At 49.6% G+C, this 23,899-nt stretch overlaps 9 protein-coding genes across 9 annotated transcripts; 6 read left to right on the top strand and 3 right to left on the bottom strand.

Moving 5' to 3' along the window:
• Nucleotides 1-257: 257 nt before the first annotated feature.
• N7489_002467 (sterylglucosidase 1) lies at nt 258-2,653 on the top strand (the record flags this gene model as incomplete). Its single annotated transcript, XM_056708222.1, has 3 exons — nt 258-641; nt 702-1,952; nt 2,015-2,653. The coding sequence occupies 3 exons, from the start codon at nt 258-260 to the stop codon at nt 2,651-2,653; spliced, it is 2,274 nt and encodes a 757-aa protein (XP_056572524.1).
• A 786-nt stretch (nt 2,654-3,439) lies between these two features.
• Nucleotides 3,440-7,598, top strand: N7489_002466 (karyopherin MSN5; the record flags this gene model as incomplete). Its single annotated transcript, XM_056708221.1, has 8 exons — nt 3,440-4,928; nt 4,983-5,107; nt 5,159-5,230; nt 5,286-5,510; nt 5,567-5,670; nt 5,730-5,988; nt 6,046-6,188; nt 6,245-7,598. 8 exons carry the CDS (start codon nt 3,440-3,442, stop codon nt 7,596-7,598), a joined length of 3,771 nt encoding a protein of 1,256 aa, XP_056572523.1.
• Nucleotides 7,599-8,215: 617 nt separating this feature from the next.
• Nucleotides 8,216-8,996, bottom strand: N7489_002465 (putative NADH-ubiquinone oxidoreductase subunit GRIM-19; the record flags this gene model as incomplete). Its single annotated transcript, XM_056708220.1, has 5 exons — nt 8,216-8,264; nt 8,338-8,490; nt 8,619-8,725; nt 8,821-8,944; nt 8,992-8,996. The coding sequence occupies 5 exons, from the start codon at nt 8,994-8,996 to the stop codon at nt 8,216-8,218; spliced, it is 438 nt and encodes a 145-aa protein (XP_056572522.1).
• A 96-nt stretch (nt 8,997-9,092) lies between these two features.
• Nucleotides 9,093-10,325, top strand: trm10 (tRNA (guanine(9)-N(1))-methyltransferase; the record flags this gene model as incomplete). Its single annotated transcript, XM_056708219.1, has 1 exon — nt 9,093-10,325. One exon carries the CDS (start codon nt 9,093-9,095, stop codon nt 10,323-10,325), a length of 1,233 nt encoding a protein of 410 aa, XP_056572521.1.
• A 395-nt stretch (nt 10,326-10,720) lies between these two features.
• Nucleotides 10,721-13,499, top strand: N7489_002463 (uncharacterized protein; the record flags this gene model as incomplete). Its single annotated transcript, XM_056708218.1, is given in 4 exon segments — nt 10,721-10,741; nt 10,758-10,959; nt 11,071-12,623; nt 12,681-13,499. The coding sequence occupies 4 exon segments, from the start codon at nt 10,721-10,723 to the stop codon at nt 13,497-13,499; spliced, it is 2,595 nt and encodes an 864-aa protein (XP_056572520.1).
• Nucleotides 13,500-13,860: 361 nt separating this feature from the next.
• On the bottom strand, nt 13,861-16,629 carry N7489_002462 (uncharacterized protein; the record flags this gene model as incomplete). Its single annotated transcript, XM_056708217.1, has 1 exon — nt 13,861-16,629. The coding sequence occupies one exon, from the start codon at nt 16,627-16,629 to the stop codon at nt 13,861-13,863; it is 2,769 nt and encodes a 922-aa protein (XP_056572519.1).
• Nucleotides 16,630-17,371: 742 nt separating this feature from the next.
• N7489_002461 (GNAT family N-acetyltransferase) lies at nt 17,372-17,971 on the top strand (the record flags this gene model as incomplete). Its single annotated transcript, XM_056708216.1, has 1 exon — nt 17,372-17,971. One exon carries the CDS (start codon nt 17,372-17,374, stop codon nt 17,969-17,971), a length of 600 nt encoding a protein of 199 aa, XP_056572518.1.
• Nucleotides 17,972-18,692: 721 nt separating this feature from the next.
• N7489_002460 (fungal specific transcription factor domain-containing protein) lies at nt 18,693-20,750 on the top strand (the record flags this gene model as incomplete). Its single annotated transcript, XM_056708215.1, has 4 exons — nt 18,693-19,422; nt 19,475-19,901; nt 19,953-20,241; nt 20,301-20,750. The coding sequence occupies 4 exons, from the start codon at nt 18,693-18,695 to the stop codon at nt 20,748-20,750; spliced, it is 1,896 nt and encodes a 631-aa protein (XP_056572517.1).
• Nucleotides 20,751-21,304: 554 nt separating this feature from the next.
• Nucleotides 21,305-23,250, bottom strand: N7489_002459 (uncharacterized protein; the record flags this gene model as incomplete). The annotated part of the gene is made up of 4 exons (XM_056708214.1): nt 21,305-21,961; nt 22,023-22,648; nt 22,742-22,870; nt 22,923-23,250. The coding sequence occupies 4 exons, from the start codon at nt 23,248-23,250 to the stop codon at nt 21,305-21,307; spliced, it is 1,740 nt and encodes a 579-aa protein (XP_056572516.1).
• Between the last annotated feature and the right edge of the window lie 649 nt (nt 23,251-23,899).

The following is a 23,899-nucleotide window of genomic DNA, read 5'->3' as shown; positions in this document are numbered from 1 at the left end:
TCACGTGCCCTGGTGATTTGTACGAAGAGCTGGGCAGCTGAGCACTAGTGACCTTCGTAAGAGGTTGCCAAGGCTCGTTCGCAAGCTATTTCAATACTGCTAGTCGAGTTGAATCGGAAAGTCGTTGCCTGTTTCCAGATATCTACTTCCTACGTGCTGTGGACTTTGTATACTTCGTTTTTGACTTGCCCTTTTGGCGTAACACCGGAAGGCGCGCGACCTCATTCAACTCAAACTTCGGTAGAACCGGGGCCACAATGGCACCTCTTCATCTGAAAGTCGAGGGACAGACCTTTCGAGACCCTCACAATCGGGAAATTACGCTAAGGGGGATAAACGTTGCGGCCGATGCGAAGTATCCAAAGACACCCGACATCCCCTCATACATCGCCGAGAACTTCTTTGACGCGGACAATGTCTCATTTGTTGAACGGCCTTTCTCACTTGAAGATGCCCATATTCACTTCAAGCGCCTTCGGAAATGGGGTTATAACACTATCCGATACATCTTTACCTGGGAAGCCATTGAGCATGCGGGACCGGGAGTTTACGACCATGAGTGGGTTGCATACACTATAGAAGTCCTCCGGATAGCGAAACAATATGATTTCTGGGTGTTTATGGACCCCCATCAGGACGTGGTGAGTACATGTGATCACCCGGGCAAAGAGCTTACGACCTTTATGCTAACCCCTTCTTAGTGGTCTAGGTTATCGGGAGGATCTGGGGCACCGATGTGGACGCTCTATGCAGCGGGACTAAACCCTAGAGCCTTCAAAGACACGGAAGCCGCCTTGGTTCAGAACACATACGACATCCCCGCGGAGTTTCCTAAGATGATCTGGAGCACAAACTATACTAGACTGGTTTGTCAAACCATGTTTACGTTATTTTGGGCTGGGCGGGACTTTGCTCCTAAGGCAATCATTGATGGGATGAACATCCAAGATTATCTCCAGGACCACTTCATCAATGCATGTGCGTTTTTGGCTCGGAGAATTCATGAAGCGGGTGATCTTGGCGAAGTGATCATTGGCTGGGAGAGTATGAACGAGCCTCATCGCGGTCTTGTTGGTGTACAAGACATTTCAGTGATTCCGCCGGAGCAACAACTTCAACTAGGTACTTCACCGACAGCATTCCAAGCAATGCTCACTGGCTCAGGCAAGGCTTGTGAACAGACAACATGGGCATTTGGAAACTTCGGACCTTACAAGACTGGCACAAATCTAGTGGATCCGGCAGGTGTCATAGCTTGGTTGCCAGCTGACCAATCTTTTAATGATAACAAATATGGCTGGCAACGAGACCCTGGGTGGAAACTTGGAGAGTGTATCTGGGCTCAGCACGGAGTTTGGGACCCGTCCACAGACGTCCTTCTACAGAAGGATTACTTCTCAAAGAGACCTACGGGCGAGCCGCTTGACTATGAGAAATTTACCAACTCGTACTTCTTGGATCATTACCGAGCATACAAAAATGCCATTCGAAGAATCTGGCCCGACGCAATAATGTTTTGCCAGCCACCTGTGATGGAGGTGCCACCTGATATCAAAGGCACTACTGACGATGACCCGAACATGGTCCATGCGGTTCATTTCTATGATGGGTTGACTCTTTTAACGAAACATTGGAACCGGCTCTACAATGTAGATGTTATTGGTGTTCTCCGGGGCAAGTACCTCACCCCTGCCTTTGCGCTCAAGGTCGGTGAGACGGCTATTCGCAACTGTTTGCGTGACCAACTCAAATTCCTCCGCGATGAAAGCCGGAATTATATGGGCAGTCATCCGGTGGTGTTTACGGAAATTGGAATTCCCTATGACATGGACGACAAATATGCATACAAGACCGGTGACTATAGTAGCCAAACCAGCGCTATGGACGCAAATCATTTCGCACTGGAGGGCAGTACATCTAATGGCTTTACTCTGTGGGTATATGTCACACAAGTATGTATACAACAATGCGTATCTGCTCCCAAGAACATGAATCGTATACTAACACGAGCTAGAATGACCACGAATGGGGTGACCAATGGAATGGGGAGGACCTGTCTATATATTCCCGCGACGATTTAGACCTGCCCGCAGGATCCAGCACTCGGCCTCTGGATCCAAATTCCCCGGCCTTCTCCGAAAGCCAGAGTAGCGGAGCAGAAGCAGAACCAAACGTTGGACCTCGTAATCTCAAAGGTGTTTTGTCAACTCCCTCGATCTCTAGTGAGCGCTCCCAGATACCGCTACGGCAGCAACAAAGTTATCGCGCCGCGGAGGCATACCTCCGCCCTAGTCCAACCTACGTCAGCGGAAAGTTGGATAGCCATGTTTTCGACCTGAAGAATTGTGTGTTTACTCTCTCGCTGACGGCTAAAGGGGCAACCACCGCAACTGCCCCCACCGAAATATATCTTCCCGATTTCCATTTCCCGGAGAGTAACATCGTCGTCACAGTCAGCGGTGGCAAGTGGGACATTGACGTCCAGGACATACAGGGTGCCAAGCTACAGCGCCTGCGATGGTGGCATGCCGAAGGAGAACAGGATATCAAGATCGAGGGACTAAAACGCAAGCCTGGGGAGTTTGGTAACCCTGGGGGCCAAGACGTCGGCTATCTGGAACAATGCCAGAAGGGCGAGTGTGTCATGATGTGAAGAAGGTTGCTAATTGTGTTTCAAGAGCTGAAGTTCCTGCCAATTTGAGGTCAATTGCTTCTTAGTTATATATATGTATCTTGCATTGTTTCTGTTTTCACTGCCTCCTCGAATTTCAATAAAGACACCGGATGGTTCTCTAAATGATATTCAAGGTCATTCTAAATTGTAGACGTATGTGACAGGTCTATAGGTCGAAGTATATAACCGTCGGGGGTATGCGAGATAAGATAAACAATGAGGGGCATAGCTTGGGTAATAGGCAGCTATGATGACACGAAAACAACGTAGGTTAGCAGAGATTAGCATAGAACCAAGATAAATTATAGCAATCGTTGCTTAACTAACAACTAACACTTTTTGTTGAAACACTTTCACCTGGTCCTTTATCCAGTGCGCCGCAAATGTGAAAGAGCGGAGCATCAATGGGTGAGCGGTGTGCCCTTGTTGATCTTTGGGGAAAATTCTCAGCCCGACAAGTCACCAATTGTCTGCTGCAAGCCTTCCCTTTCGAGATCTTACTTCGCCAACTACCTTCGTTGCAAAAGTACCGATTCATAACTCCAAGTCCGCTCCTCAACCTCGAACCACCCTCCCCCGGAAAGAGCGAGTGGCGCGTGCGGATGGCCGTTGCGGTGTCCGTCTGCTAAACTACCACAGGACGAGTTCAACGGCCATCGAGTCTTACCTACCCTTCCCTGATTATGCGACGCGGCCTACCACAGTGATACGAGACTGAGACTATACTTTTCTGTTCGCCAAGTACTTCTGGAACGCGTCAACAATATGGCTGCGGAGGAGTTGTCGGAGGGCGGCATGGCCGACATCATCCGTGCCCTGCAACTCATTCACAACCCTGCATCGTCAAACGATATACGGAAGGAGGCTTCGCAGTTCGTGGAGAATCTGAAAGAGTCTGACGCTGCGGCTCGAAATGGCTTTCTCTTGGCCTCCCGTATGGAGCATGAGCCTGTTGTACGATACTTCGGTCTTACTCTCCTCGATCACGTTCTTCGCCAATACAACTTCACCAATCCCGAAGAAGCCAAGAATTTACGCACGATGATTTTGCAGCTCGCCGAGAACGTCCGCCCCGAAGACCCTGCCTATTTTCGGAATAAGATCTCCCAGTTGTGGACCGAGGCTGCTAAGAAGACCTGGGGGCTGGATTGGATGGATATGGATGCCAACCTGGTTCAGTTCTGGGGTGCATCTCTGGTTCACAAAGAGTTGGTACTTGCTGTTCTGGAGACTCTTTCCGAGGATGTCTTTTTCCGAGAAGATACCGCCTCGTCACTTCGCGGAGGAGAGCTCAATCGGTCGCTCGTCGAGATTTTTACCCCTGCAGGCATAGTGGAGCAGATTACTGGGGATAAAACTACCGCAACCATTCCACGCTGTGGACAGGAGGGCTGGCTCGTTCGCATCTGCGAATTTCTTGACAACTGCGTCCAGAATGTCTCTAGCTCGGAACAGGCTCGGGATGCGGCCACAAAAGCTCTGGCAACTTTGAGATCTGCCTTGTCATGGTCCGTCTATAAAGGCGTTATTGCCTCGCAGGTCGTTCCCAGCATTTTCCGAGCTTTGCCTTGTCAAGATGACCAGGTGCTTCTCTCTGCGGTCGAAGCACTTCATGCGCTTTATGGAAGGAACACTATCGGCAGTGAAGACTCGCAGGAGCTAGTCTGCCTGATATTTCAGCCAGTGTACCTTGCTGTTCTCCAACGGCTTTACGAATGGTCAATCGTCGGCCCGGACGACGTCGATGAACCCAAATATCTTATCTCCAAAAAGCTTTCCGAGATGATTTCATATATTGCAGGATGCTTGGAAGATGACAAGTTCTTAGTCTCTACCATGGACCGTTTGAATCTGCCGCCATTCCTGCAATTCATGGTCAACATCATGCAGCACCAGAGCTTGACGGTCTCCATACCTTGCTTGCATCTTTGGTCCAGACTGTTACAAAACTCAAAAATCAGTAACCTGGACTTCGTGGTAGAACAAACTCCTCAATTTTTGAACATCTGCACCCAGAGGCTTCTTCGTTGGGAGTCTCTCCCGACTGAATCCGAGGATCCCACGGTACAGTTCTTAGTAGAGGATATTGATACAGTCCCCGAACGACATGCATTTGTTGGAAACTACCGCCGTTACTGTTCTTCGATCATCGAAACCATCACCTTCAAGCGGCCCCAAGAAGCGGTGCGGGAAATCCTGGCCCGGGTGGACACCAACCTCGACAACTTGTATAACGGCGTTCAGCCATTTAGCAGTGAGTGTCAACGATCTAGCGAACTATGGACTAAGCGACTCATTTAATTTACAGTGGCAACTTTCAGCAAATCGTCGATTCCTCTCATGCGAGCGGATGCTCAATTCGCAGTGGTAGAGGCTGTCATCAAGGGCTACAACAAGTGGATTTCGGCGCATGGAAAAGCACCCCAACGTGATGTAAGTGGATGAAGCAGGAATATGAATAAATCAGTTGCTAATATCTGACAGGAGTCTAAACGAATGGAATTAGAACATGCGGTGGAAAACTGGGCTTCAACTCTAATGCAAAAATCCTTCGAGGTAAGCCATTTTGCACAAATTGAAGCAACTTCATCCACTCATATCTTTGCAATAGGATCCTGTTTTGAAACAAAGGGTCATCAAATTAGTTGTCGACATCTCCTCAAAGGCCTTGGACAATCATCAAGGATTTGCACTCAAAGTTCTGGAGCACATTCTCATGTCACGTCTACCAGATCGGTCTGAATACCCATTGTATTCCGAGGCTGTCAAGGAACTACATGGACTGGCAAGCTCCGAACTTCGTCGGTTAGCTATGCGTTATGCCGATTACTTCTATGTACGTCAATTCTCACATCCTGATCGTTCAGCACTCTCTAACAGTGCTCTTTGCAGACTTTCTATGATCTTCTCGAGCCAAAGATCAAAGAGATCACACTGGCTAACCGCATCGATGACAAGTTGCAAATGGAACTGACTTCTATCTTGCTCATTATTATGTAACTTTTCGTCTTATCCCAGATTTCCGTCTAACTTCCCGCATACTAACTCAATGCAGGCAACGTGCAATCAATGCAGACCCTTATCTGCGTCAAAATCGACTCGCATCATTCCTTCAACCCATCCAAGAGGCATGGCAAGATGACCAATTCCGTCACAGCAGCTCCACTTTCCCCGGGTTTTGCAATATGCTCGGATTGGAAAATGTTGGTCCATACATGCAATCCAAAGAAGCACAGAAACTGGCAGACTGGTCTGAGGTTGCCTTGGACAACGAAGGAAGGTTAGTCCAGGAAGAGATGACCAGAAAGTTCCAGGTAAGAAGTAGAACCTACTTTCCTGTGCGAGGGCCCACCTGACCCATTATATTCTAGCTATTGCCATTGCGTGGCACCAAAACTATGTTGGCTGTTTCTACAGACCGAGTCAAAAAGTCCTCGCCAGCCTATGGGACCGCCTGTCAGATGTGGCACGAATTGATTCCTATCATTCTTCCCACTTTGCTGCAGCTTGTCAGGTAATTACCTATGCTAATGAAGGCCCGTACCATCAAGCTAACTTTTCAATTTCAAGAAACGCCCATGCCTTCCATAACCCTGCCAATTGGAACATGGTCGAAGGAATGCAACCAGTAGTCGAACGTATCCTCACGGATCGATTTTGGCAGGCTGGTATTTCTATCGGTAGCCGCGATGAGTTCTATGCCAGAATCACATCGTCCAAGTCTACACTTGAAGGGTTTGCATCATCAGTCCGAGGAAAAGTCAGAGCTGTCCGCGAGGCATGTTACTCCATGCTATTCAGCATGAGCAGGATGCGAGAGCACTTTTATGGATTCGCCGAACTCCCAGGACCCCTATCCGAAGCGTTATTCGTTGACTCACCGCATCTCTCCTCCCATCAGTTCTCGGTTCTCCTCAACATCTCGCGTTGTCTGATTGACGACTGCCCTGTGCAGTTCCGCAGCCAATTCTTGCCCCCCATGTTGTCAACTCTATTCACCAACATTGACCGCAAAGTCACCACAGAATGGGAAATCATTGAACAACGCAGGAACGGAATTTCGGATGGAGATCTCACGACGGAGATGAAGTCCGAAAGTGTCCTTCGCCAGTTGACTTACTCTGCTGTGATCATGGTAGCCAGTCTATTCGATCCACAGAGAGGTGGTAAATACTCCCTGACCCGCCGGCTACTTATAAGCGTAAACCACCCGATACTGACGGAACGTGACATCTCAGACCCAGATGGGACTGAATCGGACCCCAGCGCACCCCAGCCGACTCCGAACCTCTCTGATTCTATCCGCCATTTTGTCCTTTCGTCCCCCCAAATCTTTGAGCCAGTCATGCTCTTCTGTACGCACGCTCTTCGTATGCGCGATACACGCAGCGGCAGCATTATCACTCGCGTAATTCGGTCAATTCTGCAAGACTTCGCCCCCACGAACGATACCCCGGACACCCCAACCATTGCGACCATCCGCGAATTCATATGTACTGATGTCCTCACAGCATGCATTTCATCCGTACATGAGTCATACTTTGTTGATATGCAAAAGGACCTTGCCCAGCTAATTGCATCGATTTGGTGTCTCTATGGCTTCTGTAGCGAGACTCCTCGTGCTGTTTTCCTGAGCTTGCCAGGAATTAGCGCAGAGAAAGTGGCCAGCACTGAGTCTGCACTTCATCAAACTACCTCACCAAGACAGCAGCGCGCATTAGTCTTGGAGCTTCTTGAGCCCTTGCGCGGCATCAGTGTTGCCGAGCAAGGGAAGATACTGGGTTCTCGCGAGGAACGTCGCAAGGCCCGCTCAGCATTGCAGGAGAGATACATGACCAATGAGATGGACACCCAACAGCAGAACCACCGTGTCGATATTAACGATGGTCCCGATCTTGGTGGTGTGGCTGATCTATTTGGGTAGACCAAGCATCATCTGCGTTTTGGGCTGCGAAAGGTTGGGAGATGTTGTGGTGCTGTCCGGCTTGTTGATTCTTCATTTTACATACCATGGATTGTCCACATCTCCATTCTGTGCACCATTTGCGGCCCGGCCACATTTTTGCAATCCTTTCTGTCTGGATCTGCTTTTCAGCTTTATCAACTACCCCCATGGTTAGCGAGCAGCGGCGCTTTGCGAGAGATGAGATCATAAAACTACATACCATTACCCACAAATATATTACCTTCCATCATATTAGCCTTTGTGTTTCTACTACGAGATGAAGATCTTGAACGAGCAAAGAAATAAGACATATTGCAAAAGACTGAACTAAACCTTTCACTAGGCAAGTAATATCTACAATGTTTTCCTCGAAATGGCTTCGAGACAGTTTACCCCGACTACCACCACAATGCTTCTAGCTCTCCCGCAACGATCAGAAAGGCCCAGTTCAGTCCGTATACCATGGAGGCAAGGGGTCACCCAACCAAGCATCCCAAAACACCAGCATCATACAGAGTCAAAAGGAGGGAAAGGAGGTACAATATCGCTCAGAATAAGTGTGACATTGACATTGTCAGACTGTCTATTGAGACTGTCTATTGAGTGAGATTGGCGGGGGTATAGGCGAAAGTAGGGCGGATAAAGCTGTCAAGGCAAGCGAAATTAGAATCAATACCCGAAATGATATCGCGTCCAAGTGCGATTTTATGGAACATACCGGTCGGAGTTGTAGACCTTGGCATCGGTGCCGAGAAGCTCCTTCTCGCGCGCCTTGTCGGCGTAGTGCCGACGGACCTGGTCGCGGTCTTCCTCAGCCTGGAGGAGAGGAGTGAGGTGCAGACGGGACCACATCTTCTCACGGGCGAGCTCACTACCGTCAAACACGTATCAGTCATTGAGTTCACTTCTTCCTCCCGCTAGCGAGTTTGTATCGGGGTCCAATTGCGGTTCTCTCGGGTCGCTCGGAGTCAGGGAAGGAGCCTGTTGGACGAAACGTACCGCTGCTCACGGACACCGTGGAAGTACTTGTAGAAACCGTAGGCCATGATGACGTGCATGCCGATCATGTAGTAGGCGGGCTTGAAGCCGCGGGCTGGGATGTTCCGCTATAGAGAGTAAGAAACGAGACCGTTAGCTTGGATGTCTGTGTGCTGGGTGCGCAGGGCCATTGGGGGTCCGGAAACTGGGTTGTGTGGCTCACCTTGTACTGGACTTGAGCGTAGCCCCCCGTTGGGGGCATATCCTGAGGCATTGTGACGGTAATGAGCGGGTAAAGGGCTTGGAAGGATAGCGAGGAGCCGCTGTGACGATTGGAGAAGTTGGGTCTGGAGGGTCACGTGAGGTCTGCACAGTAATGAGGGCTGCGGCGCACGTCATTGGTTGATGAGTTTCGGGGCGGGCGCTTTTTGAACTTTTGATCTACAGTCGACAGCCCACCTTTGTTTTTTTGCTTGTCAATTCCACTGGACGATGATGGAGGAGCAAGAGCGGCCACGGAAATTAGCCAAACTAGACCACGACGAAGATACCACCTACGAGGTGCTCGGCCCTGCCATGACTGGAGCTGGTGATGTTGTCGGCAAAGAACCGGAGCCTGCGAGCGCTCAGATCGGCAACGAACCTCTCGATCTGTCGGAATTCACAGTCCAAAAGGATATAAAGACGGACAATGAACCTACAACTCAAGACGGCGCGGAGGCAGCTGCGCCTGTTATGTCCAAAAATCAGATGAAGAAACTACGCCGCGCGGAAGCTCACCAGCAAAAGCGCGCACTTCAGAAGGCCCAGAAAAAGGAAAAGATCATAGAAAAGCGAGAGCGTCGCAAGGCTATGATTGAGGAGGCAAGGGCAAAAGGCGACGAGGAAGCTGTCAACAAGCTACGGGCGTTGTGGCGAGGCAAGAAAGCCAAGCACATCAAGTCCACACTCATACCTCTGACGTTCGTGATGGATTGTGGCTATGATGAGCTGATGTCTGATAGAGAGCGCATCTCACTGGCCGGCCAGCTCACGCGCTCATACTCGGACAACAGCCGCGCACCCTACAGCGGACACATGATGTTCTCGTCGTTTGACAAATTACTGAAAGAGCGATTCGACACCATATTGACATCACACAAGAACTGGAAGCGCGTCCGATTTTTGCAGGAAGACTTTGTGCGTGCTGGCGAGCTGGCCAAAGAAGATATGGCAGCCCCGCGAGGAGGTCAACTCGCTGGACCGTTCGCTGAACAAACTGATGCGAAGCCCGAGGACGGCGAAATCATCTACCTCAGTAGTGATAGTGAGAATACTTTGACCGAGCTGAAGCCTTACAGCACTTATATTGTCGGAGCGCTAGTGGATAAAAACCGATACAAGGCAGTTTGCTACAAACAGGCGGTTGCGAAGGGCATCAAAACCGCCAAATTGCCTATCGGGCAGTACATCCAAATGGCCCATCGTCCGGTACTGGCCACCAACCATGTCATTGAGATCATGCTTCAATGGCTGGAGCTTCGTGACTGGGGCAAGGCATTCATGAAGGTTATTCCCACCCGGAAAGGCGGAGCTTTGAAGGGAACTCAGGGTGAGGACGAGGACGACGCCCAGAATGGTGATGAAGATGTGAACGAGGAAGACATGGAAGCAGAACAGATGGAGCAACTGGAAGAAATTGCAGCATTGGAGGAAGGAAGCGAGGACGAAAATGCAGAGAAGCGATAGTTTGAGCTATCCAAAGAATACCTTGTACATATCTACAACGCCCAAAGGAAGGCAGACAGCGATTGCGAAATGAATATACGCTTCTCGAGTAGTCTTCTCCGATGGTCTTACTATACGGCTTTTTAGTGTCTTTTTTGGTAGTCTTCTCAAGCAGCCTTTCTAGATTTCTGGTTATATAGAAATTTTCCCCTCCTTCCCAGCTTGTTAGCTGCACAGCTGGAAAGGTCAAAAAGGCTTAATTTGTGGAATGGACTTTTCCAAGTGTAGCCTTTCAAAAGACAGTGAACGTGAATCCATGGAGGTAGAAAAGCATATTGCCTATTTCGGCATAGCCCTCCAGGGCTGGAAAGTGCTTACCTAAGCCATTAGCCACCACAGCCACAATTTGGGAATCTATGACGGAAGCGATTTTCATTGTGATTATTTGCACAGGAGGGACTGGCTTTTGCTTCTTACTCTACCCTCCTCATCCAGGTAGAAGGGAATTTGCTACTGTGTCTACCTCTTTTTTGCTCTTTCCCATATTACTTTCCCTTCACTTACTCTTGCCTCCCTTCCTCTCAACTGCCTCAACTGCCTCTCGGGTTTTTTGTTTGGCAGCTGCCCCTCGCAACCATGTTTATGCTCCGCAACGGTAAGCAACGCGCCTTTCATGCCCCGCCAAACCCCTCCATATCAGGACACTTTTCGTTCTTTTGCCTCTTTGAACTAGTAAACTAATTTTCCTCTTCTCTGAATTTAACAGTGAGCAAATTCTTGTTCGGTGACGCTTCGAAAGAATCCATCATCGAAATCCCCCAAGGCGAGCTGTATCTGGTCCGCCCACAATCGCCCAAAGGTTACTCTGAGCTTATCTTCAAGGACGCTGCTGCCACGATCCGACGCACCGGTCAGGATTTTCAATACCAGCTTGTAATCCAGAGAGCCTATGAAGAGGGCGAGGAAGAACTCGCGGACGACGACGGCGAGCAAGGCGCGGGCGACGGCCTAGATAAGGACGAGAAGGTTTTCCTTCTGGACCAAACCCTCCACTTTCGGTCTGAAGTCCGTGACGGAGGCGCAAAGATATTGGCTTGGGATGATCTGAGTGGTGACGCTGGCGATCTATTTGAATTCATCTGTGACTCTTCGGTCCCATCGGACAAAGTCGCCACTTTCGAGCTTGCCGCCCTCCAGTGTCAGTACGAACGCAAACACCGCCGCAGCGCGCAGAAGGCTACCGAGGCGGAGTTGGAGGAGTTCTCATACAACGAAGAGAAGCCCATTCCATCTGCGAGTCCGGTCTCTTCGCCGACTAGAAATTCCTTGACAGCAGAAGACTCAGCTGCAGCCATGGCAAAAGACGTGGAATATGCTCAGTCCAAAGGAAAAGTCAAGACTGCCACTCTCGAGGAGGAACCGACTACTGCCCCGCCGTCTGCGGCCCATCCCGAAGCCAAAGAGATCCTCTGCAAGGAAAATGCCGAGCTGCATTTGTTCGACTTTTCCACCGGAACCTTTGTGCTCCAGGAGTCGGACATCGTTGCTACTGTCTCGGAGGTCGGTACTTGGCAGTACTGGCTCCAGATTTCTGGCAAGGACAAGGAGTGGTTAGGACAGGCCGTTGTGGCCGACATTAACCCCGTATTCAACTTCGAATATCTTTCGTTTATCTTCAATCACTACGGTGAGGATGGTTCGGCCTACTCATGGCTACTGCGATTCAAGGACCAAGCCTCGGAAGAACGTTTCCAGGAGGGTCTCATGCAGGCGTTATGGGAACAGCTCAATGAGGTGAAGTGGACTAAGGTCAAAGAGAATGACCGGGACTATGTCCTTGATGCCTTCCAGGATCTTACCATGGAGGATGCCGACGAACCCCAAGAAGAAGTTGAAGAAGAAGAGGAAGAGACATACGATGGCGACCAGGATGATGCTCAGCGCAGCGAACACTACGACAGCGATGAGGAGGAAGAAGATGTCGTCACACGCGACGCCGATGGCAACGTCAACTCGCAACTGGCAGTCGGTTATAAGCATGATCGATCATTCGTCGTGCGCGGATCCAAGATCGGTGTCTTCAAGCACACCGCTCACAACAACCTAGAATTCTCCACCACTATTTCAAAAGTCGAGACCCCCAAGGGCAACCTTTTCAGCCCCAAGAAGGTCATGCTCCATGCTGAGGATCAGAACATGATTCTCCAGAATGGAGACGATCCCAATTCGCTGTACAAGATGGATCTGGAGTACGGCAAAATCGTCGACGAATGGAAAGTCCATGACGATATTCCCGTGGAGACGTTTGCTCCCGAAAACGTAAGTGACCTATCGTGTCTTGAAATCTGTCTCTGGACAAACTGACAAAACTCGCAGAAATTCGCGCAAATGACCGCCGCGCAGCCATTCGTTGGAGTCTCGAAGAACGCCCTTTACCGCATCGATCCTCGTCTTTCTGGAAACAAGCTTGTCGATTCCGATCTGAAGCAGTACGCCAGCAAGAATGACTTCTCGGCTATGGCTACTACTGAGAAGGGATACCTTGCTGTCGCGTCCAACAAGGGTGACATCCGCATGTTCGACCGTCTTGGCATCAATGCGAAGACTCATATCCCGGCTCTCGGTGAGCCGATCATCGGTCTTGATGTGTCTGCAGATGGACGCTGGGTGCTGGCAACTTGCCGTACCTACCTTCTCCTCATTGATTCCCTTCAAAAAGAAGGGAAAAACGAGGGCAAGCTTGGATTCGAGCGTGCTTTCGCGAAGGACTCGAAGCCTCAGCCCCGCCGTCTTGGCTTGCAGCCCGCACACGTTGCCCAGTTCCAGCACGAGACGAAGCAGCCTCTCTCGTTCACCACGGCCCGCTTCAACACTGGTATCGACTCAACGGAAACCAGCATCGTCACCTCTACCGGCCCCTTCATCATTACATGGAGTATGAAGAAGGTTATTGCCAACCGCAAGGACCCGTACACTATCAAGCGGTACGGCGAGAACGTTATGGCCGACAACTTCCGGTTCGGTTCTGACAAGAATGTGATCGTTGCTCTGCCGAACGAGGTCAACATGGTCGCCAAGCGTACTTTCCAGAAGCCTACTCGTGAGAGTATCGCTGGCCCGGCCACACCAAAGCGTGCGCGCAGCGGATGGGGCAGTCGTCTTGGCAAGGATGACATTGTCAACTCGCCTTACTAGTCTCATTCGTGTTCCCCCTATGTCTCTCATCGGCCCCTGGACTTTCCTCTATTTTTGTACCATTACCCATACCCCCTGATGTTTTGTGCTTTTCCATCGTCTCCAACGTTATGATTTCTTTGCGGGGTTTTTGCTGTTCTGACGCCGCTGGAGATCCCTATATCGGAGATTTTTTTCACATTCACTACTCTGTTTCTTTAATTGCGATTCCTTTTCTTGGGCCATATTAATCTGGAGCTTAAGGGTGGCACTCGTGAAACCAAATTTTATTCTGCAAGGTAGCTAGTTCAGTCAATTCGCAAATGAAATATCCAACAATTAATCACCTATTCCGGAGGCGTCGATTAACGTCCTCGCTACCTTATGTGTCTTCTACCACGGTGCTCACGTCGACATTACTTTTCCTGAATATTTCCAGGAGGCACTCATCACAAATCCATCCCGTCAATTCAAGGGGTTTTTCAGGCATACAGCTCCGCTCCATCACCACCTTGGCAGTAGCGCATTCCAAGCACCATGCGTAAATGAACTTTCTCTTATCACGGACTGCTTTACCAATATCTTTAACTGAATGGATCAACATCCCATACTTCGCCAATAGGCGGGGGGTCGGGTATCGGCGACAGAATGGACATCCCAGCATCTCAGTATTAATCACACAGCCTGCAGAGTTGCGCTTGTGCCATCGTTCCACACAAGTGAAGCACATTCGCTGGAAGCAGCCATCTCGTCCACAGGCTGGGTAAACTTTTCCGCATTGGTCGAAGCACAGCGAACACTTATTGTCACTCGTTTTGTCGTCTGCGACGAGCTCCTGGAGGGTTGAGACCAGTTGTTTGGAGTTGTGGATGGGCTTTCCGTGGTAGCGTAGCTCGGGTTCAGGTGAAGGGAAAAGCCTGATTCTGGAAAGGAAGCCCTCGCTGCCCAGTCTAGTAATGATTTGGAAGATGGATTCGCTACGGTAGAAGTTAGAGCCGTCCTGTAAGCATACTTCCAAGCCATTTGCATCTTGGATGAACCAAGAGAATTTGTTCTCGGTGAACAGCTCTTGTGGTGTCACTTCGAGCGTTGTTGTTAGCTCATAGCCCGAAGTGCACAAGGGGCAGATGAAATCCCATTCTTTGAACGAGGCCCTGTATTCTTCGGGCCAGATCATGCGGTTTAAGCACAGAGTGCATTGCACGGTTGGGGCAGGTGATTCATCCTGTTTGACGTGGTCCGGGCTATTATCCTGGCTGCCTTGGCTTCGACAGTAGTAGCATTTCGCGGGACGAGACATCCTCAACCCATTAGGGTTGTGTACAACGTATTGGGCACGGCAGGATCGAGAGGAACACTCGACCCAGATGGCCGTGGAAGTGGCATCTGTGTACATATTCTTCCGCTCCTTATCGACATACGAGTCGAGACATAGACCGCATTTTCCATTGGAGCCCATTAAGGTGACGGATTGGGGATACTGACACTCTCTGCATGTCACTAGTGGTCCGACTGGTGCGATTGTTTTGTCTGCTATCCGCCTAACTCGAGCTCGAAGTTGAACACAAGTACGCTGTTCCAGACGTTTGAAAGTAACTAGACGGTCAAACAACGTTCTGTCAGTAGGGTGTAAGATCCGGGATCGGTTGTCGGTCAAACTCATTTCCTGCTGTTTTTGGTGTGCTTCGTCAGAGTCAATGAGAAGTGTCAAGCATCCGAGAGTCCATGTTTGAGGTATCGAAGGGTCGTTCCATTTGTCTTTGAACGCGAGCATCTCCTGCTCTGCTACTTTCATCAGTGGCACGATTCCCATTCGCAGACTGAGAGCAGCAAGGAGAGCGGCAGATCGGGCCGGCAGCTTCGTCCCTGGCTCAACGGTGTGTAGAAGGACCTTCCAGAACTGTCTATTGTACTTTTCCTTTATCAATACCAATGGAATTTTGACCACAGGATCGGGATCAGCGCTAGAGATGTGGTCGGGTATTTCACGCGCCGATGATATGACAGTCAACCTAGTCAGAATAGCACCAAACCGCCGAAGAACACCGGGGTTGCAAGATCGGCCAATTTGCAAAAGCTCGGATCGGGTCATATGTGAGACAGGCCTGTTGGTCCCATCGTGTGCATAATCATGCCACTTGTGTGAGAAGTCCAATGTAGGGTCAAGGAAGGCGCATGGATACATTTCTGTATCAGGGACACTGTTGATGATAGATGTGATCTCTTCGGCCAAGTCTGGCATAGGGGCGGTCTTTTTGGGAACATATTCTTTCATGACATCCGTAGTCAACCTGACCTTAGAGATGTTCTCATTGCCATATAAGTATATCCACTTCCCGGTGTCGAAATATGGAAACGTGCTTTTATCCTGCTCATTCTCAATGCTGTCAATTTCAGTAACCGAGATATAGCGTAACAGGTCTGCGAGACAATCCTCTTGGGCTTCCTTGACAGAAGAAGGCCCTTTCTCCACTTCCATCCATGATAGAAGCAAATCAACTATCACCTTTGCAATGTCCCCCTTTAGGTCGCTCCTTAATTGCACACAAGCTCCATCTGTCCTAGTAGATAGGTAGATATACCAGGCAGCATTCGCTTCCTCCACAAACTTATGGAGGATAGTAAAGACCTGTGCTTGTTTCGGTCCGTCTCGAAGGGTATTGCACGCTGACACCCAGTCAATACATGCGAAACCATACCGAGAGTAAGACCCCGGGGCTAATAGTGCAGCTTTATCCATCGGTCCGCTCCAGCTATTTCCGGGGCAATACACGTTTGGAATAGGGCATTTGTCAGCATAGAGAAGGATTAGTGTTTTCGCATTAGAGCGCATGACTTCGCAGGCCTTCGCGAGAGCTGTTTTGATAGCGCTCTTGGACTCGGTGTTCCTATTCGCGCGGAGTCTTTTGGCGAAAGCGACTAGATCGGGCTGTTTCTCTTGCGAGTGTCGTTGTTCGCCCTTATTCAGCCATCCTGACCACTCGAGGACATTATCGCAGTTATAGCCGTAGCACACTAGAACTCCGATTCGTGCAAAGCATCTAGTTTGAGTGGAAAATGAAATTATCTCAGGGAGGGATGCGGTTAGTGAGCGTATATAGCAGCTGCGATAAGTTGATGCATCGACGATGAAGAGTAAATCGTGCTCCATTTTGATAGGATTAAAATGAAATAGATGTGTTGTGTTAAAAGGTTACTGATGAGATGATAGCGAGTAAGAGTAGATATAACAGAAAGAACCTTGGAAGCTAGACAGTTACCTAGCTTGGCTTAGTAGCCCTGACCTCCGGAGCTTATTCAATTCAGTCATGACTCACGTAAACATCATATCTACCTACCTAGGTATTTTAGAAAAAGAAACACAGCTCTATATATGTACATAGTAGGATACAGATTTGTGTTTTATCCGCGAAACTGTTGAACCTCATAAGCCCTCGAGGCCATTGCACGGTACTTGTACATCTGATAGTAGAATAAGGGGACACCCATATGCTGATCCAGCAGTTACGCCGTTCCAACCTTGGTAGAATCTATATCTATATGTTGTAGTTGTCAAGCCACCGTTGCATCCCAAGGTGATGTAATTTACATGGATACATACTAGTATGTATGTAACCATCTCCCCTTAATGTAGCAACCTCGGCAATCTTCCAAAGATCTCACGCCCCCTCTTCAAAAACTTCAAGTTAGTTGAGCTTATTGAGATTACTTACAATATCTCTTCAAACTGCTTGGATAGATGGCATCAAAGTAAGTGTGTTATTGTTCGAAGCGCCTACCCAAGAAGAGGTAGACCAGAAGGGGACAATATCAAATGAAGAACAAAAACGAAAGGCCATTCCCAGATACTGACTAAAATTTTACAAAGCACAATCCACAATGAAGTCCACGACATGACTATCGTGCGGGGAACAGTGGACAACGTTCCGGCAGTCCTCCACCTTCTAGATACCGCAGTCCAATGGCTGGTATCGCACGACAGAACTGGGCAGTGGGGAGCAGCACCGTTTTCTGAGAATCCACAACGCACTGAACAACTCAGAGAATTTGCAACAACCGGCCATGGTCTTTGGCTCGCTATCAAGGTTGCAAATAACACGCCAATTCTATGTCAAAATGGAATCTCCAACCTAAAGCCCCAAACTATGAATGGAGAAGCTCCCGGTGTCATCGTAGGTGCGCTTGCTCTTGGAGAGAGAACGCCCTATGTGACACCTGTCTCTGAGCCGGAGCTTTACGTGCGGTTACTAGTCACGGATCGCCAATGTGCTGGCAATCAGATTGGCAAGCGCCTCTTGGACCATGCGCGTGATCTTGCCAGCAAGGCTGGAGTCTCATTACTACGGGTAGATTGCTATGCAGGTGGTGACGGCAAATTGGTCCAATACTATGAGTCTCAGGGGTTTAAGAGGTTCGAAAGTTTGGACGTGGAAGGAAAATGGCCTTGCCAAGTGCTTGCTCAATGGTTAGATGAGATAGAAGGAGAATCGTGACACCGAAATGGACTTTTACATTTTTTAGATACAGTAGCTTCACATCGTAAGCACACAATGGTATATTGGCTAGTAAGGGTAACTAGTAAGGCTGCGATAACTATACAGTGACTATTGTTAGATCTTGCTCTCTTCTCTCTTTTCCTTAGAATCTATAGCTTTAGTACATTCATATTTCAGCATCCTCCTTACCTGCTTCGCCATCAATATTGGCGAAGTCGACTATAGCAGTGGTATGTAACGAAGTCAACTATGCCGATACAAGTCCGATACGCATTCTGTTACCGGCCTTGTACCGGGGTAAACTCACGTGGTAGGACTCTGACAGCGAGAACTCGTTCCCAATTGCTCCTTATGACTCAATATCCCTAGTGAAACAAGCAAAATGACTTGAACAAGGTTACTGAACCTGCAGAATACCAATTCCAATCCAGTGGGCCTGGAAAGCGAGCAGGAAGAAGTACTGAATGCATACCAGTGTGGGTCCAGTTTCGTGACATGGAGATACAGGCAACATCGCCCTACCACGTTTTGGAACATGTCAGCACCGACAACCAGGCGCAATCGTGCTCTGGCCTCATGTGAACCTTGTAGAGAGAGAAAAAGTCGATGTGATCATGGCAAACCAATTTGTGCCTCCTGCCAGCGTCGTGGGCTCGACTCTCGATGCTATTACCATCCCGCGCCTCTATCTAAAATTCGGAGTGCACGAAGACCGACCATGCTTACGCTGCCCCGATCAACCCTTGCTACGCCATCATGGAGTAGGAACAACGCAAAAGGCTGCCAGGCCCATCCTGGACGGTCTGCGGCTGGTCCACCCCAATTTCACACATGGCCTTTCATGTCGACCGTCTCTGACACGCTGCCACAGACACCCACTCCGGGCTCGCATGACAGCAAAGCTTATGAGGCCCACCTAGCCACCATGAAGGAGATTGTGTCTCAATTGAGATACCTCCCAGTCATTGAGAAGTGTCTCTATCAATACTACTCTTTCAAGCATAACGCACTTGTACCGAAACCAGTCGTTCTGCAAATCCTGGACACCCTCCGTACGGATCTGGTATCTTCGGGCCATGTTCTTGGAGAAAAGGGAGAGCAAGTCGAGCTGGGCGATATCTCGGAGATATCAGAAACTGTGCTGCTCTCTTCCTCTACAGAGGTCATCATCACCCCATCCTTAGACCTGCATGGTTTCTGCGCCTTGTTCTGTGGCGCAAATCTTCGGGTCGAGACTATCGGTCTTTTGTATACTATGGCTGCTCGTGCTTCGGTCTTCTTTGTTGACCGCGACGAGGATAAGGATGGTGCATTTGTCCAAGACATGGTTTGGTATAGTACATTGGCCTTACGACTAGCTCGTGATCTTGCACCTCAGTCAACCGACGTCATCATATGGTTGGCGAATGAAAATGCGGAGCTCAGGTCATTCCTTGAAGGAGATGCCAGTGAGTCATGTCATGCAAATTTTGTTGATTGTGGGAGACTGATTGATTCCAGGCCTCGGTGTGTGGCGTTTGGTGGGCGATCTCACGACAGATTTATTGGCTTTGGGCTTGAACAGAGAAGCGACATATTCCCCCGAGAGAACTCCGTTTTTCCTTGCAGAATGCCGGAGGAGATGCTTTGTGACTGAATATTATCTCGAGAAAATGTTCGGCCTGGTGTTCAATCTACCACCTCGCATTACCTCTCGATATGTTGATGTCAAGCTCCCCCTCGATTTGTCAGATGATGAAATTTTCGCCCAAACCCCCGAGGAACTAGAAGAAGCAAAAGGTCGACTCACAGAAGATGGCTGGAACACGGATGGGAAACTTAGGGCAGCAACCTATGCTCGACTACGATATATTTTAAGTCAGTTTCGGGAAGGAATTGTGGAATATCATTTTCAAGCATCACAGGCAGCCGATCCTGCCCAGCTCAGGTATGAACCGTCAATCGGAGAGATGCTGAATGGCCACTGACAACCAATTAGAGATTTGTCTTCTCAATGCCGTCAGACTTGGGATAACCTGCTTCCCCATCTGAGGTATACTCAGGATTGTTGGGAATCTGACATGCCTTTTACCACTTGTTATATGCATGCGAAGATTCATCTGGCCTACCTCCAAATCCATTTCCAGATATACCACCTCCTTGGAGAAGATAGCTCATCTCCGCTTCCTGAGCTGCTTGATGTGTCTGCAAACATATTGGAGACAGTTGTGCAAATGGGAATCTCTCGCAGAAAAGGTGCCTTTACCTTCAATGATTTGCCTCTCATCGTACGCACTCCTTTCCCTTACCGTCCCATCTTTTTGTTTTCATAGCTGACAGGGTGAAGCTTCTGTCCTGCGGCTTGCCTTCTGCCGCAGTCCTTTCGACTGCACTAGAAAATATTACGCGATATCCTTCAAGAGTCCTTCCGCCTGGTATAAAGACGTCGGCTGTGATTCGGAATCTTTCAGTACTTGCATCGCAACTTGAAAGTGTGGCCAGTTCCCGGGAAAGAAATCAAGCGTTCTGTTTGCAGGCTGCAAAAGCCATCACGGAGAAGTTGGACAAGATCCTGGATAAGTTTGCGACACCAAAGTTTCAGGCGACTCCCGATGTCGCGACAAGCATTGACGTGAGCCCGATGTCAGTTCTGACCACTGATATTGACAGTCCCCTCGCTGATGGAGCTGGCGAGATTGGTGCTATCAATCTGGATGATTACGATAATTTTGATCTAATGTCTTGGGCAATCGATTTCGACCTGGGAAACACGGCCAGCGAATGGACTATGATGTAAAATTAAAATCATTGTGGAGTCCAGGGGCACTCAGGCACTTATATCGTCTGAAATGACTAGATGACGAGAGGAGTACTTATTCGAGAGAGCGTTATCTGTGAACCCAGAAATATGACATTTGCCACAAGGAGAAGGGTGACATATGACGCTTTGATTTCTAGTTCTAATTCTAACGATACTCCCAAGACATAGAGGCAATCCTCTAGGAATCTGACTACAATAGGGAATCTGGAATGGAGAAACCATGTAACTAAGATTGCTGGTATAGCTGTCTCTATCCAGTTCCTTGATTCAAACCCATGACAATTTTCAACGTCTAGGCTAATTCCAAGTATGACTTTTGTATCCCTCTCCTTGCAAGTATTTGAGAATACGATATTGATCAGTTGGGGTAAGGGTAAGGCAGGGACATAACTGCAAAGACATCATACATGACCGCGAAGGGTCCGCAACAGGTGTATGTAATTGCACTTGTGCAGGTGAAGCGGCAATCGTCGGACTTGCCAGCTTCCTGCCTTGCAGCAATATGAGGAAGTTTTGGATGCCAGTTGCCCTCAACCGAACAATGTCCAGTCTCCTGCAAAACTACGCAAGAGCACATGGATAATCCACTCCAAGAATGGAACATACCCGTGCTCCTCACGCAGTTCCTCCAGGAACTGTTCTGGACCCTCAAAGGTGTAAAAAAGGTGACCGAGGTGACCTAGCCACAAGGGGGACGACAGAAGAATGCGCAGCAGGCCAAGACAAATGAGCTCGGTCAATCTCAGGAAGGTGTTCAAGGATTTGATCCAACAGTGGAATGGGTAACTCACAGATGCATGTTGAGTAAGGCTTTCTGGCTGACGCCCGTCCTGCTTTTTGAAGCCAGCTTGAGATTGAGGCTCCTTTTTGAGAGTCGTCCCACGCTGGGCCGCATGGTGCGGCTTGGCGTGAATAACGATGGGGATCTCAATGTTCATACATGAGGAGATCCGTAGTGTTTTCGCGTCAAGATCTAGCCGGAAGCCTTCATGCCCCATGACATCCATGCCAATCAGCAGGTTAGCTTTTAGATTGTCGACCAAGTAGGCTTCGATTGGTCCCGGAAGGGTGGAGGAGTGGATCGCGATGCTTAGGTGGCAAGAGCTGAAAACTAGATGAACAAAATTCACGAGCCCACGAAGGTACGCAAGAAGCTCATCGCGGTTTCCCTCGACACCCTCGGGGACCTAAGTGTTGTCAGTACGAATCGCCAACGAAAAGGGACAAAAGCGACCCCGGAAACCATACCGTCTCACAAGGCTTGTTGAGCTTGTTGCAATGCTGACAATTCTTCGCATCATATGTTTCGGCAAAGCATTGAGCGACAAAAGGCCGAAGTGATGTGAGACTAGCCTCGGTCTGGTCTCGTACCGAGACCCTCAGACACGTCAAGCACCAGGTGTGCACGCGCAAAGGTAAGGACACCGTGGTTGAAGCCACATGTTGTTTGGGTGGGGAGAAGATAGGTGAGGGTGAAGACAGGTGGTGAAGACAGGTGAGGGTGAAGACAGGTGAGGGTGAAGATAGGTGAGGGTGAAGATAGGTGAGGATGAAGATAGGTGAGGATGAAGATAGGTGAGGGTGAAGATAGGTGAGGGTGAAGACAGGTGGTGAAGACAGGTGAGGGTGAAGATAGGTGAGGGTGAAGATAGGTGAGGATGAAGATAGGTGAGGATGAAGATAGGTGAGGATGAAGACAGGTGGTGAAGACAGGTGAGGGTGAAGATAGGTGAGGATGAAGACAGGTGATGAAGACAGGTGAGGGTGAAGATAGGTGGTGAAGAGAGTTGAAGGTGAGCGTAGAGTGATCATAGACTGAGCGTGCAGTGAGTGACTCCGGGTGAAATACATCTGCTGGCTTTGTGCGCGTGGTACTCGGAGATCCAGTCACTGTACACGTTGTATGTGGCCTCGGCTTTCTCGCAGTCCCATGTATCGTCTTAAGCAGCGACCGCCAGGTCCCTCACCCGCGGCTAGAATAAGATCGACTGGGCCGTTCGTGGCGTCGGGATCCGGGCATGTGGCGGAGTCAAAAGGACGGAGGGTCAGTTGTGTCAGGGAATCCTCCAGGCTGGCCTGGACAGCGGCCGGTGGAGCTAACGCGGCGCCCAATGTAAAACCCCCTGACGCTCGAGCGGTACTTCCTACCAACGAGGTACGACACAGGGTTCCAACTTCCGCGGAGAACGTAGAAGGCCTTGTACACCTGGAACCAAGGTAAGCCATTGACCCACACAATCATTGGGGGTCCAACGGGACACGGGAGGTGCGGATGTCGCCGTGTTGGTCGAAATCGGCTTGGAAGCGTGAGCTTCTCTGGTGTGGTGCCATCGTACAGAGGCAGTAAAAGATGCCTTCGTCTGTCACTTGATGTCTTGAGCGGTAACGCCGGCTTCTGGGTCCAATTGGGCGATGGCGAGATTTTTATTGAACCGAAGCGCGGGTCTGACGGGTCTGGGGTGCTGCAGATTGTCATCGTTAATCTGCTGGCGAGCAGGCATAACCTGGCGACGGCGCCAGGGAGGGGTGACAGAGAATTGGCGGGCACGTATGTAGGGGTGACGCGTTAGATATCCCAGACAGAGGGATTCGTTGATTCAGCGGTCAGGACATTTTGGAGCTTCGAGACTCAGGCGAAGGTCAGAATCGGGATGCTCGGCAGCATCATATTCTTCATCTCCGTCCTCAAACTGTGTAGTTTAGACCCCAAATACGAACGAAGTGGCTTCATATAGCTCGATGGATAATGCGTGCCAACGTGTAGTGGGTATTGCAAAATGCCTTTGGCAGGTATAAATTTCCTTTTGCTGCCGAAGAAGCCAGATGCCATGGATGGGGAAAGAAGCCCAAGGAGCTTGCCTTGAAGGATTTGCCCTGGCGACGTCGGACCGCCGTGCTACCGTAGCACGGGATGTGGGACATTAGATCTTCCCAGCGCAAGCCCGCCGCGGATTTCAGCAGAAGCAGGTCAGCTGTGCCGACGTTCTTCTTCACTTAAGCTTTGAGATTACGATGCCCAGGTGGCGAGCCGATCAGGAAGGACGGAAGGGTGCACGGAGAGCGTTCGACAGCGGGCTGTGGGGTGCTAGTGGCAGGAAGGCGTCTAGTCGAACTGGTGTTCAGTT

Source organism: Penicillium chrysogenum (assembly GCF_028827035.1).
Source record: "Penicillium chrysogenum strain IBT 35668 chromosome Unknown utg000001l_segment0_segment0, whole genome shotgun sequence".
In the NCBI taxonomy this organism is placed as follows: Eukaryota; Fungi; Ascomycota; class Eurotiomycetes; order Eurotiales; family Aspergillaceae; genus Penicillium; species Penicillium chrysogenum.
Note: the sequence above shows the minus strand (reverse complement) of the source record. Positions and strands in the feature narration are given on the sequence as shown.